Source organism: Toxorhynchites rutilus, chromosome 3, assembly GCF_029784135.1.
Source record: "Toxorhynchites rutilus septentrionalis strain SRP chromosome 3, ASM2978413v1, whole genome shotgun sequence".
Lineage (NCBI taxonomy): Eukaryota > Metazoa > Arthropoda > Insecta > Diptera > Culicidae > Toxorhynchites > Toxorhynchites rutilus.
In genome coordinates this window covers 73,286,587-73,307,124 of record NC_073746.1, presented here as the reverse complement: position 1 = coordinate 73,307,124, position 20,538 = coordinate 73,286,587, and the positions used below count along the sequence as shown (strand labels likewise).

At 37.1% G+C, this 20,538-nt stretch overlaps 1 protein-coding gene across 1 annotated transcript; it reads left to right on the top strand.

Moving 5' to 3' along the window:
- Positions 1–1,711: 1,711 nt before the first annotated feature.
- On the top strand, positions 1,712–2,593 carry LOC129780308 (uncharacterized). Its single transcript, XM_055788411.1, has 2 exons — positions 1,712–1,789; positions 1,853–2,593. The coding sequence occupies exons 1-2, from the start codon at positions 1,775–1,777 to the stop codon at positions 2,372–2,374; spliced, it is 537 nt and encodes a 178-aa protein (XP_055644386.1). The 5' UTR covers positions 1,712–1,774; the 3' UTR covers positions 2,375–2,593.
- Positions 2,594–20,538: the final 17,945 nt, after the last annotated feature.

Sequence of the window (20,538 nt, the reverse complement as noted above, 5' to 3'; positions counted from 1 at the left end):
CTCACTTCCGACATTCTTCCAAAAATGGAAGTAAAAGTGACGAACCAGCCAAATGAGCTGAAATCTCTATAATAGAGAAAAAACAAATACCCTACTAGTAAATTTATAGTAAAAGGAAATTGTAAAGGGTCAGTTAGAAAATCAATCAATGAACAGTTCTGCGATTGGACTCATGAACGTTCGCTTAGTTAATTAGATGTACATAGAATGCTGATTTGATTCGAAATAGTTAATTTTCATTCATAATTTTTAATTTAAAAATGAATTCATTCCATCATCAAAATCCATTATTCTCATTGTCGCTTTTGAAAATAGGAATACGAATCTAAATGTCGCCAACGCGAATAGCGAACAGAATCCGCAATCCATCACATGTCACAATTCGTTTCAAGAATGAATCGTTTTCTGTTCAATAGAAGTAGAGAATAACAAGTTCAAAAACGTGATCGATCGTTTAAATTGTTCTTTACCCTTTCGATGTGTTTTATATCTTTAGGAACAACATGGTGACTAACTTCTAGCTGCACGATAATTCCTCTGGTCGTGTTGGGTCAATACCATCTATATGGTAGAGCATATACTAATTTTCTAAGTCTATGACTAGATACAACTCATGCATCGAAGCGTTCAAAGGATTCGCTGCAATTGAACAATTACCAGGAAACCTTTAACAATAAATGTCGGTTTGGTAATATGTATATGTCTTCATGTAGGAACGAATAAGCGTTGAAGTCCCTTAACAATAAGAGCAAATCAGAACTGTCATGGGCTCGAAAGGTGAAGCTAGTTTTTGAGCGCTTCACATTACTAGGTCAACTTGAGATTCGAATTCAGATAAATTATGTTGAAAGTCTGATTACTTCGAAATTGATGAATGTTCTTAACGGATATGGTAAAATTCAACAATGGATATAACACTTCTGGTTACCATAAAATAGTTTGAAATAAATCCAAGTATATCTACTAAGTGAATTTCTTTGGATGATCACGTTCACACGTGCCATTTTTTGTGGGTCAAAACTGTGGAACCAACCAAAACTTCCCAAAATTCGTTCAATACACGCGAATTGGCTGAGCGAGCCCATGTTAGCCGAGCAAACGTCATGGAGCTTTTTCGCCTGTGGTTGGCAACAATAATATCACCAAAATGATTTCGATCATTCGATCGACGATAACATTGGTCGAATTAACACTTTATCGAAAGTATTTGCGTCAGCGTTAACAACAGCATCACTGATACGCATTAAAAATAGAGCATATTTGCCGGGAATTTGCACTTCGACGCAGATACAAATTGCGAACGTCGTTTTTTTTATGTATGATTACTCCACAATAACAATACACGATACACTCTCGTGTCTTATTGCAGACTGGGTTCCATGACTCACAACTATTTTAAGTTGTAAACTAATTGAAATATCTAATATAGACATGGACAAAAATAGCTACACTAGATAAGCTAGGATATTTATAACGTTTCTAATATTTTGCCGGTTGGTTGTAAACAAGTCGTCATAAAGGGCAACAAATCGCGCCTACAAAAACTTTTGCGAGTTGTTTCTAATTTGCAAAATCAAAAAAGTACACACCAAATCGAATATGTGATAGTAAATTTCGCAACGATGTGTTAATTGGGACATCGAACCAATTTTGATCCGAAGGTTTCCTTATAACTGTCACGATCAATGCGACTCAGTTCATTTACCATTTGCAAAGTAGAAGGATCGTTAATCTGACTTTGAACCGTATCTGGAATTATCTGTGCAACAAAAAAATGTCTGAAATTGAGGTAATGAGGCAACCATAAATAACCCACTCCTGATTTATTGAACATAGTGTTTTTGTTATCTAGATATACAACGACTCGATCCAGTTCGTGTGCGATCTGTGCTCGCTGAGGTACTCCACGTTCGAGATATTGATGACTCACAACCGGATCAAGCACTACCATTCGATACGGTTTCGGTGTGGGTACTGCAAGGAGGCTTTCATGAACGAGGATGACCTGCATTGCCACTTTATCCTTACCCATCGCGTGGATCCCTACAATTTGGAGAGCAGTCAAATGGTTCGGTACAAAAAATCGATCCACCAAACAGTTCTGTCCGAGGACGAAAAGCGGCACATTATGAGGCGATGTGACAGCCAGAGCGATGATGATTACTCGGAAGAGGAGCAGGAAGACCAGAATGGGTTCACCATCGGTCACGAGAGTCCGGTTGAGTCCGACGAGGAGGATGAGTTGGAGCTGGACTACAATAAGTTGTTCAAGAAGCGAAAACAAAGTGCTATGACACAGGAGGAAATCCTGGAGCTGACGGATGTGTTTAGAAAACCTGCGGAAACTAGATGTATTTCGAAAATGCATCTCTGATTGGTCAAACACTCTGAGGAGGAGAAGAATCTTCTGATATGTTTTGAATGTTATCTCAACTAGTACAGAACAGTGTTAATTGAGTTCTGTCTCGAGTGTCACAAGATCTGTGACAACTGTGACTCCAAGAAAAGAAGAATGTCGTGTTCTTGAAATCAACTTATGCCGCATGGTTAGGTTTGAAGTGATAATCCATTTTTAGGATAACAAGGCTTTGTTATTATCGCAACTAAGTATATACTCAATAGTATTGTATTTTTCACATTGAAAACCCAAGTTGTTCTTATTACTATATTTAGTGTGATCTTGATAAATGATTGGTATTCAATTGCTATTGAAAATGGCTGAGTTAGTGCTATTGGTTTGGCTCGAAACAACCAGAGATGAAACGCTTATAATCTGTTCAGCTTAAACTATCTCTCGTTCATCGTATACGAATTCATCGATTTTTTCAAAAACCAAGCAAATAAAAAACGTTGATACCATAGCGTAATGGCACACATTGAACAGCAATTGCATCTCATTCAACGTATCTTGATTATCTCGTCGGACGCAAGCAATGAAATTGCATCGATTACATAAACGAATTCCAGCCGTGTATCGTTGGCTTCCTCTGAGTCTGGGATCGGTTTTCGTTGGGATGCGTGCATGTGTGTCGTTGGTACGACCGAAGATCGCAGTTCTTCGAGCGAACCTGACATCGTAGCTGTCAATCGAACATGACTAAATGACCAATCAAACTGACACCGGTTCACTCGTACCGTCGCCGTCGGGCAACTCCAGTTTATGATGCGCCACAATACTACTTACATTTCCAAGAGGGGACCTAATTAATCTTCTCCGATTAGCCCATATTGGGGAGGTAAGCGCGGTAGTCCGCCTGTTTGGATAGGGTGCGCACGGTTTGGCGAAAAAAAATTGACGATAAATTAGGGGCACTTACAAGCAATTATGTTCACTGGAAGAAAGTTTTTTCTTATACACCAGCAGGGCATGATACGGGAGAGGAAATACTTTGTTTTAAGCACAGCTGTTGTAAGATGAGTTTTATCGACTGTGTCCGCTAAATTGCATTCCAATTGGGAGAAAATTGGCGATCACAAATTGTCGCATAAATCGATCTTCTGTAATGGCTATGGTAATCGTATTTCGAAGACAGGCGAATAGTTTTCGGTTAGATTTCGATGGCTTTTAATTTTAAGCGTTGTTTGAAAAACGATCACAATGAAAGTCAAACGTTTGTGTGAGTTAATTTTCAGCGAAGAACTCTACAAACGTGAAATTACCAAATTACAAATTACCTGCCGCAATTATGCTTGTCCACAGTGAGGGGGAGAGAATATCACTAATGTCCTCATGAACACGTGAAGTACATTTTTAAAGAACAGACATTCACATCTATATTTGAAAAATAAATGAAATTTGTTTTGAATTTGCAAGGTTTTTTTTTCAACTCACCCTGAGTTCTCCTCATTTATCAAGTCAAGTTACAGATATCTATTTCAATTGCTTTTAAAGATGCTTTGAACGAAATTGCTCCATTGTGATTCTTTTTAGAGAAAAATGACGTAAACCACAAATGAATACTAACTTTGATTTATTACATCTTAAATTTTGCTTTATTTGACAAAGAGGGGTAATGTGAGGGTAGCTCTTATTTTCATTCAGAACGAGTTTCAGACATTCAAAGCCCAAAATTATAAAAGTTCGATGACAATCTAATGCAGGGGTTTTCAGATTTTTTTTTATGGCAGAGCATTTTTTATAGCAAAAACATTTGACGGAGCACCTGCATTTTGACGTAGAACTACGTCTTTCATTAAGGGCGCCGAATCAGAAAACAGGTCACGTTTTTATGAAATAAAGTTAACGTTAATAACTATTTTTGCCGTGAACGGATTCTGGCGATTTCCATTCCAAAGGAATTGGAAATTCCCTAAGATTTGTGTGATATGCTATACATTAAAATCCCATAGTCTGTATATGGTTTAAATTGATGAAAATTGGAAGCATTCTAATTTCCTCATACATGTGTTCTGTTCATTTGGGTACTTTCCCGAACAGAGCTGTCAATAACGAGCAACTTATCGACGAGCAACGAAGGGGAAATCGTAAGATGTGAAGTCTCCGTGAATAAAGGAAAAGTAGAACGAAGGGGAATATTTGCCTAGAGTACTGGAACAGTAGATCTTGCTGAGGCAAACTTCATTCTTCGTGAGGACACCGACTGGACAACATTGTTGCTGGGCGAGCTGGACGGCGAGGGATCGAAGGGTTTTCTCAAGGCAATGGGGGTGGAAGAGTAATATGAGGAAAGAGTAGAGTTTTCCAAGGGCCTTTTTGAATGCTAGAGAAGAATGAACTGAAGAAGTTTAAAGTCTCTTTAATTCAACAAGGAAAGGAATGAAAGGTAAACTTTCAGTATAGTTCTAGATACGAAACAATGAACATCGCTTGTTTTTCCTTGTTTTGCGACATCACATGTCTACGTTTCGGACTGAGCTGTGGACCCGACCAAATTACTCACTCGTTTATATCTCTGGCATTGCAATCATTGCATCAAACTGACGCAATTGCATAAATGTTTTGAGCTACACAATTGTATGGGGAATCATCAAGCTAGGCTATCGTCAGCTCACCAAGAAAATAAATGTTCTGAAATTTTGTCAGTGAATTGGTTTCGCATGACGGTAGGAAAACTCTCTCCACGAAGTTCATAAGCTAATCTAGAATGGCAATATTAACAGAAAGGGTTCCTGTTGAGAATAGCGTAAAACGGAGATAGTGTGTGTATATTTAGTTGTTTGAAGCCATCGATATATGGATATTTGTGTGCGTACGTACGTGCTTCATAACCCGTACGTAGAAAAAAAAGTAAATCTTCGCTACGCTGAAACCCCATTTGTAATGATAAATATAAACAAGGCGGGAAGATAGCGGGAGGGAATTATTTACGCTAGGGTATTAGTAATGAATCTCTGCTGAGGCAAATATTCAGCCTTTTTCCAAGCAGTTAACATTGTTTATTTTCTGTCATCATTAATGCTTCGTTGGTGCCTTTGACATTGCATAAATGCATTGAACTGACGCTATGACGCAATAAAATTATTTGGGAAATACCAGGTTATTCAATAAGTTATAATAAGTCACTAATTTATTTTAGTTCGAGTGCAGATAGAGTTTATTTCGCTTATTTAGTCACCAAGAAAGTAAATGTTGTTCTGGAATTTTGTATGTGATTTGTTTTCGCTTGCCAGTAGCAAAACTTTTTCCACTAAGGATGATGCGCTTATCTCGAGCATGTATTGTTCTGCGAGCACAAGAATGAATCATCAAACAATTATCGTCAAATGATTCTACAATAAAAAACATTTCAGGGCGACCAAACTGGTAGAATGGTTATTTTAAAATTTTCGTAGCATTATAAAATAATATCCGCAGTTATAAACAAGCGGCTTGAATTAAATTACAGCGTAGTTCTACGTCAACAATGCGGTCGTGTCTTGAACACAACCTCACATTTTTTTAATCAATAAAAGAAATACTATTTGCATTGACACTACCCAACTGGGAACAGCTCTATTCCGGTTGCGCGTAACCGTGTTACTACATCTAACCCGTAGTAAACAAGACAAATTACTATATGCCCAGTGAAATGTTTTTCTTCAAGGAGGGCTTTCAAGTGGGAGCATTTGCTATAACTTCGCGGAGCACAAATTTCCCGCGGAGCACCATTTGAAAACCCCTGTTCTAATGGATGAAATTGCATCATCTGTGTAGTAAGCTATTTCATTAAACTCAATTCCCCATCACACTCTAAAAGATTCTCGATTAGCTACCAAATGCCCCATGTACAGTATGAAAAAAAGAGTTATCCACCCCCAGTGTAAAATTAGATTTCTTCCTAAAAACCACCAGAAAAATAAACCACAGATAATTTTTTTTCAGTTTATCATTATTTGTGTAAAATCGAAGCCAATTCATACGAGTTCAAAATAAAAAAAAACAAATTCTCTAGCATTTGAGACATGATGTTAAAAAGAGGTTCAAAAATAACGCAAAAAGTATATCCACCCCTCTGGCTCACATAGTTTTAGTACTTCGTATTACCACCTTTGGCTACAATAACTGCGGCATCGACTCAACAAGCTTAGCAGTTGTTTTCGGGTTGATTTTGTCCTATTCAGTTGAGATTACCTGCCGCAATTACTGGATGATTGTTGGTTTTTGCTCCTGGAGCTTAATTTTCAAAATTGACCAGAGATGCTCGATCGGATTAAAGTCGGGAGACTGTGCTGCCCACTCCATAACCTTGATACGCTTTTCCTTCAACCACTGCGAAAACCAGCTTTCAAGTGTGCTTCGGATCTCCGTCTTGTTGAAACGTATATCAGTGCCCCAACTTTAGCTTTTGTGCAGACGCTGATAGTTTTCGCTTCAAAATATCAAAGTAAACCTCCTTGGTCATGATTCCATCGATGTTCTCCTCCACCTGATGTAGCCGTAGATCCCCACGCCATAACTCTACCTGCAGAAAAAAAATCAAAACCATGCTCAGTTGGTTGAAAAATCGATGTTGGTAAATTAGCTCACCACCGCCATGCTTAACTGCACTCCAACTTCTTTTTCAAACATTCACTGGCTCGCCGCCATTTTATTGTGATACCATCATACTCAAATATCATTACTTTCGTCTCGTCTGACTAAATCATCTTATTCCAGTTATCATTGGTCCTTGAAATGTTGTCATGGGCCCACTTCAATATTTTTTGAAATATTTTTTGCGGACAACCATGGTTTCCTAAGTGCTACGCTGCCCTTTAGACCTTTCTTAGGAAGACTATTTCGTACGGATTGTGATGTCAGTTGATTGGAAAACTCGCTTGCAATCTGTTTCGTAATTTTCGGAGCTGATAGTTCCCGGCCTTGCTCTGCCTTCTTCACGATAGCTTTGTCAATTCAGCCTCAGTTGTCTTTGAAGGACGCCTCAATCGATCAGCTGGTGACATAGAACTATAGTGTTCATCATAGAGAATTCTCAAACAATTGTCTAATTCTCACCATAACTCACGGTCGTACATTTCGTCCCATCTTCATCTGTCAAGTCCGTTCAACCAAGGGTCAACACCCGCAGGTGTGAATATGCGCATCTATCAAGATTGCTAGAAATCGTGTAGAATATATGTTATAATGAACTCTACAAGAACCACCCTATTTGAACATCTGCACAATGCTACACCCAAACAAGCGTTGACTGAAAACGTTTAATCTTTGGCAGAAATGATGCCATTTCGTGTGCTGGAGGGTCAAATGCGCAAATAATGGGCTGTTTTAAAAGCTTAAAAATTGGTATGCGAGCAGACATCTCTTTCTGTTTTCTTTTTTCATTTCATTTGCGATTGTGCCAAAAAATGTCCATGCGACGTCAATGGGGATCGAACCGGCTGTAATATTTCCCACGACCACGCTATCTATATAGCTGCCAGTGCTGTTATAAAGAAGCGTGATAATATTACACCTCATCATAATATGAAGTTGGAAAGTGTTTTCTAAGAGGATAAAAAAGAACCTGAACGAGAATATATCTTTCTCTGTCTGGGCCGTGCATTTGGCAAACTGTACGAAAAGCTTTCATATGCTTTCATTTAAATGTGTCTCCTGTTTCACTCGCTATTATTGGCTCCAGCATATATATTATACAAATGATATACATGTATTGGGGAGTAGAACATTTTCTGTTATTTTTCAGCTTATTTAATGTAATAAATCGGGATGCCATAACATGTGTCAAAAATTAACGTTGGGTGTAGCGACCATATCTTTATGAAACTGGACAATATCATGGTAGCTTTAGCTAGTTTTGTGATGTTCAATAGTCAAATTTTGGATGCTGATCGAATTTAGTGTTTTTTTTGTTATTTTGCAACAAAAAACTTTATGCATTCTGTATATTAGGCGTGGCAAATTCCGGGAATCGCAGTTATCTTTATTATAGACTTAAGTTTCCTTCTTACTGGAAACATCGATTTGAACGATGTTTCCAAGAATGGAAGTAGCCTTTATAATCTGACGCGGTTAAACCTTGGTGATTGCTTCATTGACAGCATCTACGCCCCAGTAAAATTCATTTTTGGGAACAATGAAAAGTCGCAGGGGCGAGATCGTGGATAGGGAGCTACTGGTCGTGATCCGTGATCTACTAGCTCAATCAAAGACTTATATTTGCTACATCCACTCATCTTCATACATACCCTGTAATTTTCAGGATCGATCACGATCACGATAGCATTCACCAAAAATTGGATCACAAAACGTTGATTGTAGAATGAGTCATTCATTTTTAAAACCAAGATATCACTCTAGAAAGACACGCGAAGAATAAATAGGGAACACTCGAAAATAAAACTGAAGGAGTGCTATCACTTCTAATTAGGTGTTGCTGTTGCTTTCATCACACCTCATAAGATGGACAAACAATTTTTAATCATCTGTGACGTTTTCATTAAATAAATAATTTTGAGATGTTCTGCTATTTTTACGATAATATCCTGAAAATTTCGCATCAGCAGAAGAGTCTGCACTTTTTGCAACTGCAAATTTCTGACTAAAATATATTTTCTAACACATATAATATGTTTGAAAAACGAATGAGCAAATAAGTAACAATGAAAAATTGTTGAACCATGTTTAATACGTTAAGCGCCGATTTTTTTCTTGCTGAGCTTTCTATTCAGCGCACATAGGGCATTTGCATAATATCAGTGTCGGTCCCAGTACCCAAAGATATTTACAGTATAAACAGAAAATAGTCAGCAATTCAACTGGAAAGTAGTCACATTTTGTTAAACATCCGAAAACAAACCGTATATATTTTTATTTTATTACTAGCTGACCCGACGAATTTGCCAAAATAGATTTTTTGATTTAAATACTTTCAAAGATCCACGTTTTCTTACTAAGTGAACGTTAGTGAGTCCAATCACTGAACTCTTCATTGATTGATTACCCTTTGACCTTTTACAATTTCCTTTTACTATAAATTGTCTAGTACTTCTACAAAAATTCGTCCTTATAATATAAAATTATTTTCAGACACAATTCTCGTTCAAGATTCTTCAAGCATTTGGAAATAACATGTTTCTCCGTTGTATGGAATACATGTTTGATACAGAGAATATTACAAAATAAAGACAGCTCAAATCAGACCATTCGTTCCTCGGGTTTAGGGCACACCAACACATTTGGCATTCCATTTCTGTTTATATAGATAGAAGATATAGGAATGCGTTATTCCGTCTGAAAATCCTTATCCACTTTCGAACAAAACTCAATTTCGTTAGCGCCAACATCAAATGGACTAACAACGCTTAGCTAATTGTAGAACATGTGGGAATTCAATTTTCCGATTTTTCTCTCCGCTGCATTGATCTACGGCAAGAGACGAATACAACGAAATATAGATGACTCAAATTGAACCATTCCTTCCTCGGGTTTTGCGTTTACCAACACATTTGGCCTTCCATTTTTATTTATAAAACTAGCTGACCCGGCAAAATTCGTCCCGCCCAAAATTTGTTTTTTGTTATCAATACCTTCAAACATCGGTGTAGTGTATAACCACCGTGAAAACATTTATTGCGCCCTAAAACCTTCACATGCCACGTTTGGCTTCTTTTGCTTGATTAATTCTCTAGTAATGCAGAAATTTGTGTTTAATTCGTATGGCGTATGGCGCCTAGAAGTATATCCTAAGGTGACCCAATATGCTAAAACCACTCTGCAGTCATCTTGGAAGTATACTGTTTGTAAACAAAACACAATACGCTCGCGCACAAATCTGTCTCTTTCACGCTTTAAGCAAACGTTTCCCCTTCTGCTTTCTCTCGTACTGTTTTCATATGCCGCTCCCCTAACCATCTTAGTGACGAAACGGGCTCACCTAGTACCATAGACCCGCCTTGCTTCTAATATAGCTTGAAATTCCAGCGATTTTTCAGCAGTGCTCAGTGTTTATACTGATGGGAGGATCAACAAATAAATAAAAAAAACACTCACCACTCCCACAAAAGTTACGCTAGGAAGGGACTCACAGAGTTGGATCAAGAATTGAAAAGAGTTGCATCGGCGAAGAGTTTACATTTTTCTTAAAATCTATTTTGGAGTATAGAAAAATGTAAACTCTTCGCTTAATGCTTAATGCTTAATGCTATCTCTGACAGAGAGAGCCTCCGCAAAATCAATCTTTGCAATCATGTTGAACTTTACATTTTGTAAAAGTTCGATTGCGAACTTGTGTAGCCGAAAGTCGAATAGCTTCGATATTCTTGAGAATGAAACTGAAGGAATGCAGAAACGGAATGAGTTTTGAGATAATTATTGCTATGACTTTTTACTTTCATTCCACAGCACCTGATAAGACGTATAGACAACTTGCAGTAGAATTTGTGAGATAAAAAACTTGGTTCACAGAAGAGAAAAATCATTTTTCATGAAGACATCTCTGAAAAGTCATGAACGGGAGAAGATTATTTATCGAACGAAAAGGTAATAGTATCAGTGGATGTGTATTTCGGTAGTCTTCCGGTCTTTCGGTCATTTAATCCATAAATGAGAAAGTTACTGTAACACAAGTAAAGAAGTGAAGTGATTTTTTTTTGTATAGCGACAAAACCTATTGGAAAATTTAGTGTTCAGTGTACAAAAACACTACCTGCAATAGGGAAAAATGTGTAGCTCCTGATGGGTCAACCAGAAGAACCCGCAGGCCGCAGGTTGAGTATCGCTGCGCTAGAGAAGGGTTGCCAATAGTATTTTTCAAAAAACTGGAAGATTGCTCTCAAAAAAACTGGAAAAAAACTGGATCCTGTAATACCGTTCTGTTTTAAGAAGATCGGGTCGGGTCATAAAATGTCAAAATAAACCATTGAGTAATCATAGCATTCGAGCAGATCAAAATGACGTTTCCCACTACTCGAACATTACTGTGAAACAGTGTTTGAGGATCGTTTTTTTAGGATCTGTAAAAAGTAGGGTTTTTTCGGGGGAAACTTGAAAAAAATCGTATTTATTGCTTCAAGGCCCTAAAATCAATAACAGAAGATCGTCACAAAACAGCGACAATCATCCCACAATATTGTTCCAATACTAATATAAATTTTTATTACTTTTCAATATTTTATTATCTTTAACATAACTGATCATGGGATAGGAAGGATGAGGGAGGATTAACATATCTACAGATTATCCAGTCTTTTTTTTTATCTGTATTATAGTGATTTTCAACTCATTTGGATGGTTCGTCACTTTTTACTTCCATTTTTGGAAGAATGTCGGGAGTGAGAATTGAACTCGTGACCTTTAGCGTGAGAGGCATGGATGTTACCACTACGCCAGATCGCCTCCAGATTATCCAGTCTGTTTGAAACGCAGAATCTGTAGTTCCAAATCATAGATTCATACAGAATTTACTGATTTTTTTTCCAAATGATGTTCCAATATTAGTTATGGTTAAATGTCAATATGACTCTTTTCCCATCTCTCCTATTTTATTCATTGAATCATTTATATCACTTTGAGTCAGAAGAGTCACTACATTTTGACATACATACTTAGCGTGATATCCTGCTTTCACATGTTCGATCTAAGGCGAGAAAATAAAAAATTCTGTGCCATCGGTTAGCGTTACAATTGATAAATAACACTGTTTGCCTTTTTCTTACTAATGCACTTACTAAAAACATATAGGAGGCACAAACTGAAAAAAAAAATTGATATTGTTCGCGTCACGAAAATTTCCAAATCTGAGCACTTTTCACTCAGACATTTCGTGGGGGATTCTTAATAGTTTTGTGCCTATCGAATGCACCTAACAGTCTATTGCACTTCAATTATCAAATTTTAATAGCGTTAATACAGGTAATAATAATTCATAGTTATCTTTCGCACAGTCCAGGGTAAATTTACTGATATTCAATGACTCCATTCATGAAATATTGAAATTCGTCCGCAACAAGATGAACCATACTGGAATCCGACGTTAGACATAACCTGGAGATGTTCAACAACGACCGAAACCAAATAGTGAAACTAATTTTGATTCATTTGAACGAATCGATGACCAAACCTGTTTTTTTACTTTTGATTATTAAGTTGAACAAAACAAACTGAAACATCCAAATTCATTCAGGTTAATTCGGAAACCAGCACATTTTTTTCTCCTGAGCTATATATGTTCGGAATACAAATCTAAAGGAGCAGGTTTGGACTTTGGAAATTTAGAACATCATCTAAAGAAGCCAAATATATCTACTTCGATGTTGAAGTTTTAGAAACAGAAGCTACTGAGATGTGCGAGAGGAGACAAAAAACCTTTTAGACTGATTGCGGAATCGTCAAACGTTTGCACGACGAAAGCTCGAATAAAACATATAAGTTTAAGTAAGTGCAAACCCAATTATTTTTTTTAGAATAAGGAAATTCTATTAAAACCTATCCCTAACCTAAGCATATGATCATATGCTATGATATATACTGGAACTAGGTGATACTGAAGCTAAGATCATTTTTCAAATGTGTTCTTATAATTTTTAAAACAGATATCAATACAGATTTCCGGAGAAAAAGAACCTAGTTGAAAAGATTTTTTTAGATCAAAAACACAGAATTCATTGTGGCAACCCTGGGAGGGATAATATTTATACATTTTGAATTTATTTTACATGAAATGGGTAAAACTGAAGCAAATAAAAAAAACTGGATAAAACTGGATGATATTTGAAAAAACTGTAAGATTTTAGGATTTAACTGTTTGACTGGATCGAGAAAAAAAAAACTGGTAGAATCCTGTTTAAACTGGAACATTGGTAACGCTGCGCTAGAGTATGGAAAGAAAGTACACAAACTCTCTACAGTGTAGCGGATAAATTCACTGGAGAGTACACTCTGATGAGCTTTAAAAGAACAGAAATAGCGTTCAATTAACACGTTGAGTACCATGGTTTTATAGCGAATAGATGGACATTTTTAAACGTATGAGGACCATCGTTTCTTATTCAAGTAGAAGGTATTTCTGTTCGAAAGGGAATGCTTATGAGCTTATATGCTTATATTATTTTCCTTCATTATCATATGTTATACCGTCAGTCACCGGTGACTGACGCGACCTGAACGAAAAATCAGTGTCAGTCACCGGTGACTGACTTGGCATTCAACGGGCCCTATAGAAATCGAGGCGATAAGAATTTTGCTCGTTAGCTCTATTTTACTATTATAGAAATCGAGCAATTCGATAGCACCGAGCGAGTGGTAGCTATCGATGCAAGTGTCAGAACTTTTCGAGTTGTTTGGGTCACTTGTTGCATATCTTCAGAGAATTATTTTGTTTTGGTTTGCGTCCCTGATATTTTCCTTTGGGAAACATTTCAGAAACGCTTAAATGTATTCATTTTTCAACACATGTTCGTTTGTTTTGATCGGTATTTGTTTTACGGTGTTGCCAGAATAGCCTATACAAGGTAAGTGTTCAATCCAGCATTATTTATATTAATCATGTTATAATTTACAATGCAGAACTTACTTCCAGCGTATATTTCAGTGGGCGAAAATGAGTGGACAGACAAATCACCACCAGTTTGAATGACTCGTTGAACCAATGAAAGCGAATGTAAACATTGCTCGAGATATTTGTGGAGGCAGTTCAAATAGAATCCCGGTTAAGGAAAAGTGGGTGGAATTCATTGAGGAGCTTAATGCACTGAGACCATCAGTGCGCCTTGGTTCAGAATGGCAGAAAGTAAATGTTTCTTCTACGATACATATAACGTCATAAGTAAATTTTATCATATTCTTTGAATTACTACTTTACTACGTGTTACTTTTGTCAGCAATTTTCTTTTTTATTGCTATACTATACTAAACATTCTACAGTATATGCTAAAGCTGAAATGTCTTGCAAAACAATAATGATTTTTTTTTCAAATTACAGATTTGGATTGACATGAGGTGAAAGGTAAAGAAAACACTAGCACACAACAGGCGAGAATTTAGGGCCACAGGTGGTGGCCCAATACAATAAAGCAAATGACGCCGAGAGAATTACATGCAAAAAATTGTTTTGCCAAAAAAAAGTGGAATTCATTCTATTATTTATATTATTTGTAAAGCAAATTGTCCCATGATGTCGTTTTTATTACACATCCATGCATGCATTACGCCTATTAATCTTCATTCGTTGGGGGAATATCTGTTTTCTCCTAAACATAACCATATCAACACTTTTGGAAATTTTCATAGCAGATGTCTCAAAAAAAGATTTGGCATCCTTTCTATAGTGCTTTGTGAAACATTTCAAACTCGTTTCAAAATATTTCAGCACCGCCACTGACATTCGAGCAGAGTAACGAATCGAGCTGTTTTCCACGATTTCTATAATTCCAGATTTTACTCGGTGTGATAGTGATAGCGATTGTATCGAATCCTCGATTCGATTTCTATAATAGGGCCCAACGTGTTTACTTAGCGCTGTGTTCGCTGAAAAAAGTGAACCGAGGTGAAACATGCATGTGGATTATATGTCAAATGAGATTGCACTCTTCAGTTTACTCTTCTGTGTACTCTTCATTGTACTTCTCAGTGTGGTAAAGAATGCATTGAACTCCCTAGGGTAAAGAGATTGTGACTCACTCGCTCCAAGATTTCTACCAACTAGCGCACACTGGATCTTGTTATATTCGTCGGTGGAGGGAAAAGCGCATGGTTTCTCTTTGGTGAGTGATGATTGTCCTCAGTTTAGATATGGAACTCGCGCGCGGGTGTATCGTTTTAGTGAAAATGCCATCACTAGTGAACAATCACAGAGAGTTAAGAATGAAAAAAAACTTGCCTTACACGGCCAGCTTTGCCGATCTACTTATCTGTCATTTTGCTCACTCCGACCAACTACCAAGTATCCGAGATATTATTTCTTTTGCTATGCAATAATTGTGCGCATCACACATCGTTAACTGCACGAGTTACTTCATGTAGTGATATTTCCATATGAGATTTTTTTAAATTTTTCCATCCCTCTTGTTATTACAATGTTTATGTACTTCATCCAGCATATATCTCTGGTAAAAATTTCAACTTAATAAATAACTTAACTCTCGGCATGCGGTAAACCGAGAAAAAGCGTCGAGAAATCAGTGCAGCATCGGGTAACCTTCCACCGATGCCCAGTAGTGGTTTTATGTTTTATTATCTTTAACCGCACAGATAAGTCACCGCCTCGCAGTCCATTCAGAAGAGGCCAGAAGCCAGGCTACCGCACAGAGGCGCCGATCAAGCGAGAAATGCCAGCATAAATTTGTTCAACAGCGAAACATGATAATAATCAACGATTAAAATTCATTTATGACTCTTTTTAATTTATTTTCGACAATGACTTTTTGGGCATATAAACGGACGCTTTGCTGCTTGTATGACATGAGTAACGTTGTGCAGGTCTCAAAAAAGGATGATTAATGGCTTACTCTGTGTAAGATTTTTATTTCTTAATTTTCTGAACGCGGGATTTTTGTTGTCTCTCTTATGTTTGGGTTCAAAGCGAGGCTGTATATTGCAACCGTGGCAGAGACAGTGGTTACATTACCTACGATGCGGTTCGGAGATCTAGTGCTACGTGTTGTGTGGCTAAGAAAGAATCCCTATGTCAATACATGACCGGTCTAAATGAAGTGCACTTTTCGTGGATAGGCTGTTCAATTTTGATTTTCGCCCACATCGAAAAATAGTACATTGAATTAATATTCTGAAATATCTTTGATGAGTAGGTTGCTGGCGAATTGTTGTTCCAACGCGCCAACCAAAACAATCAAGTCCGTTTCCCAGAATACCCAGAATATATATATATTTAACTCCGCATCAGTCACAGGCGGTTTTCCGGGTTAGGCCACAGGCCACAAAGCTGTCGGTGGTTGATTTGTTTTTCTCGCAACATTAACCGCTGCTTTCGGTTGTCAGGCGAGAGTAGTGTTGGGTGGAAGAATCACAGCAACGGAACTTGGGTGTGAAAACACGAAGAAATGTTTGCGTTTCCAGAATGTATCGTAGAGCAGATTGCTCGATTAATTAAACCCATATTACTATTTTCAATTATCGGGTTTGAAGTGTGGTAAGGACATGAGCTCGGAGCAATTTTTATGGAAGCTAAATAAATCCGCAGCTGGGGCAGACTAAATTCTTGTTGAGATTTAAGCTGATTCATGATATTGGTAAAAATCTAAATTTTGGTGCTGAAAGTGATGAAAGCAATAATACAAAATAGATGCCATAGTAGGTAGGTAGCCATTTCAAGTTTTTTTTTTTCTGATTAGTGTGCAATGCCGTTGTTCATGTCAATTCATAGCGTTTTTCCGACATTTAATCCAAATAACGTCGAAAAATTAAAAAAGGGAAGGTGACGACGATTGATTGATAATTTTCAGAGACATTTTTGTATGATTTTTGTAAATTTTAGTGTCCCGCTCAAAGAAAAAAAAAATCTGCGACGAAACATCACCCTACATCTAAAAACTGTAATTAGCAAAATCGTATGGATAATAGTAAATTGGTGAATTTGAAGCTTATGCTTGATTAAAACGTTTCAAGTTTAAGCAGATCGATCGTGAGTTCAAAAACCAAGGGCCCTCATTGACCATCTTTGTGTTGTTACAGAATAGATACGTCCACGCAACGCACGCAGCGATGGAGATCGATCCACGGTCGAAATAAGATCGATTCCATACAACTGCTCTGCTTTGCAAGACACATCGGGCTGTTGTTCTATAAATAACTCAACAATAATCAATCAACTGTCTCCGCTGTCCGGTCTAACTGGATAATGGAAGAACAGAAAAAAAACTCTTACGCCTAAATGGCTACTGTGAAATGTGTACCATATGCAATGGTATAGAAGGGAATACTCTAACGCCGAAAAATGGCAACCGTGTAATGTGATATGATAAACATGTGACATGTACACGATTAAATTTTGGCTCTGTTACAGCTAAAATACTAATGAGCCTACAATAAACAAAAGGGATAAAAAAAAGTTTAAACTTGTCTTATAACAACAGCGCAAAAATACGCTTATTCGTGTCTCAGAAGACACTGCCATTCTTCCTAACTAATCTGGCGTAAAACAAGTGCTACTTGAAGAATTAAATAATGTATCAAAACATTTACTCAAAACTCTCATAACATGTGTTACTACGGGGGATATTGAGTGTGGTCTTACAGCTGGATAGAGTGTATAATAATGTTAATGTCACGTTTCAGACAAATACCAACTGATATTTAGGAGAGCAGCCAGTTATGATTGTGAATTGTTCTGAGATAGCACCTCTCATGCTTTCAGTCCAACCAAATGATTGTGTCGAAAACAGAGGAACAGACTAAATAGGGGAAGTGGGGGCGTAGTGGTTACCCTAAGGAATATGCCCATTTCCAGCGCCCACATACCGATTCAATTCCCGTTTCTCGAAGAATATTGTAGTTCAACTCATTGTTCTTCAAGATAGCAAACGGCTTTAACTATAAAAATTCAAAATATTCCACTTTTCATCATTAGAAAAAAAAAGGTCAAAAATCGAACTTTTTTTTTGCTTGGAGGTAAAGTGGTCACTCGCACATATCAAGTTAAATGGAATAGATTTATGCGTTTTGTTCGTCCAAATTTGTTCAAATCATTCCTGATATAGTCGGTACATTGCCCTATTCACCTAGAGTCTCAATTTAAATTACCTCATGCATACAAAAACATAGTAAGAAACATAAACGTTCCGCATAATGAGGCTTGGTTTAGTGAGAGTCGCATGTTTATCCAGGGTCAAAGGCACAAAAGGACCTTCTTCATGAGCAGAATGTGATGCGGTATATTAACTTTAGTAAACAGAACGATGTAAGTTGTTATTCACCCATGACCACTTTGCCCCCAAACATCAAAGTTATTTCTATGCTAATTAATCGCTGAGAATCAACAAAATATCTGTTCACCTCTCCCAGAATATGTTAACAGTCGTCCAAACTGATGATTTGTCCAATTTATCAGTTTAAATAAACTAAATTTCACGAGAAATTCCTTAGATATCATGCGCACAGAACTAGGACCGAATGGCTATCGAGAGAGCAATTTCTGTTTTTATTTATATATTGATTTCCGACAGCTCTACTGAAGTACAGGGTGACTCAAAAGTCATTAATTTCTTCAAACATAAGGTTTCTATCAATATGGTACCTCTAGTTAATAGTTATACTACCAAACGAGCAGGTGACCACTTTGCCCCCACTACCTCTTCTATTTTATCCACTGTTGAATGTGACTTTTGGGAATAATTTGTGTTACATATTTTTAGGGAAAAATGTGGAAAAAGTGAACTCTTATACCGATCCAAGGGTAAATTACTATTGATAATGTCGACACAGTAATCTGGCAGGTTCGTTATTAGGCACTTGAATTTAACAGAACCCAATGCGTGGTGTCAAAGCTGTTCATATGTGGAACAAAAAATCCAATAACCATGAGCCGCTATTAGCTTTAAAATTAAACAGAGCCGCACGTGTAAAGACGAGCCAACTTTGACTTTCCTAACGAGCGAATACCACAAACAATATCAATAAAATGGCTCTATATTATTGCTAGACAGTGGCATACCACTTTCACGGAAATGTAGGGTAACACGGGATGATTTGGACCACCCCTATATCTCAAAAAGTACGACTCAACTAGAATTTTTTATAATGTCATTCCATTCTATTGTTAAATCGTATATACCTAACGTAAAAAAAAAATTTGGTAAAATTTCACAAGAGGGGAACGGTAGCATGAACACAGCAAGCACTTTGATTGTCAGAAAATGTAAATTTTTCGATCGTTGGTTTAAGGTTTTTTCCGCTGATTAAACAAACTTTTCGTGTATTGTGCAGTGAAGGAGGAACAATTTGATGCAGCGAAACTGTAAGTTTGATAACAATGAAACTAATTAATAGCATTTTAATTTTTGCATGTTGTGTGGGGTGACATGGACACGTTTCTGTGGGGTGAATTTGTCCTACAGGTTTGAGGCTTTTCTTTGGTCTAATTGATTCCAGATGTCGCGAAATGTTACATGTTACAAAAAAGCAATGAACAGACAACGTTGGAAGAAGGAGGAGCTTGAAAGAGCAACACATCAAAGACGGATTCTCTTTGACCAAGCATAGAAATAGTGTTTGAAAATGCTCGAACAACAGTGAAACGATTAATGCAGAATTCGAAATGGTCTCAATGCAATTTTTCTGGTCTGGAATCTGGCCAAGACACCTGGTATCGATTCCGAAACACTGTTACTGGTTGTAACATTATCCCAAAATACTTTACATAAACATAAGTATGTTTTTTTCGATGAAACACACACTGGACCAAATCACCTCGCATCAAATTTTAATGTCCAAAAATCATTTGGTAATTTGATGCTCGATATAATTATTAAACATTATTGATTGAGAGAAAACAAGTGTAGCTCAGTGTACAACGTGACCTTTTTTTTATTCAAATCGGTTTGGAGATATTAGGCGATTTGCTTAGGGGGTCCAAATTCGCCCCATTTCCCCTATTTGAAATGTACATGATGCTTGATGATAGAACAAACTGGAATGAATTTAACCAAGTTTTGCGCAAAACCCCAAATATATGTTATAATTTTCTGTTCTCGCCTGAAACGTACTGCTAGTAGTGAGTGAGTGGGAGATAAAATAAACTCGAGTCTGATGTGTTATGTCACAATGGGAATTGTGAATTGTTTATTGTTGTTCATTTTCATAAATAAATGTTCAGACTCAAGTGGGCTAGTGGAGTATACTGTTTATATCCATACTTGAGGTGCAGAAAATTTTGTTTAGTTTCGCTATTTAAAGTGGCGCTAATTCCGTAATCGTTCTGTTTTCGATTGTGTTATTTGGAATGGAGGCATTGAAGGCGATTTTTTTTATCGTAACTTGAGTTTTTACAATGAAAAGCTGGTTTTACATTCATGATTCGGCTCATTGTTCATTGCTTGTCACTAGTTTCTTTCATTCTCTGGCAGTGTTTGTTCATTCGTTCAGGACAATTTTCACTGACGGACACCTTAAGTAAAATTATTTTTTGTCGTGAATTCCACAAAAATATA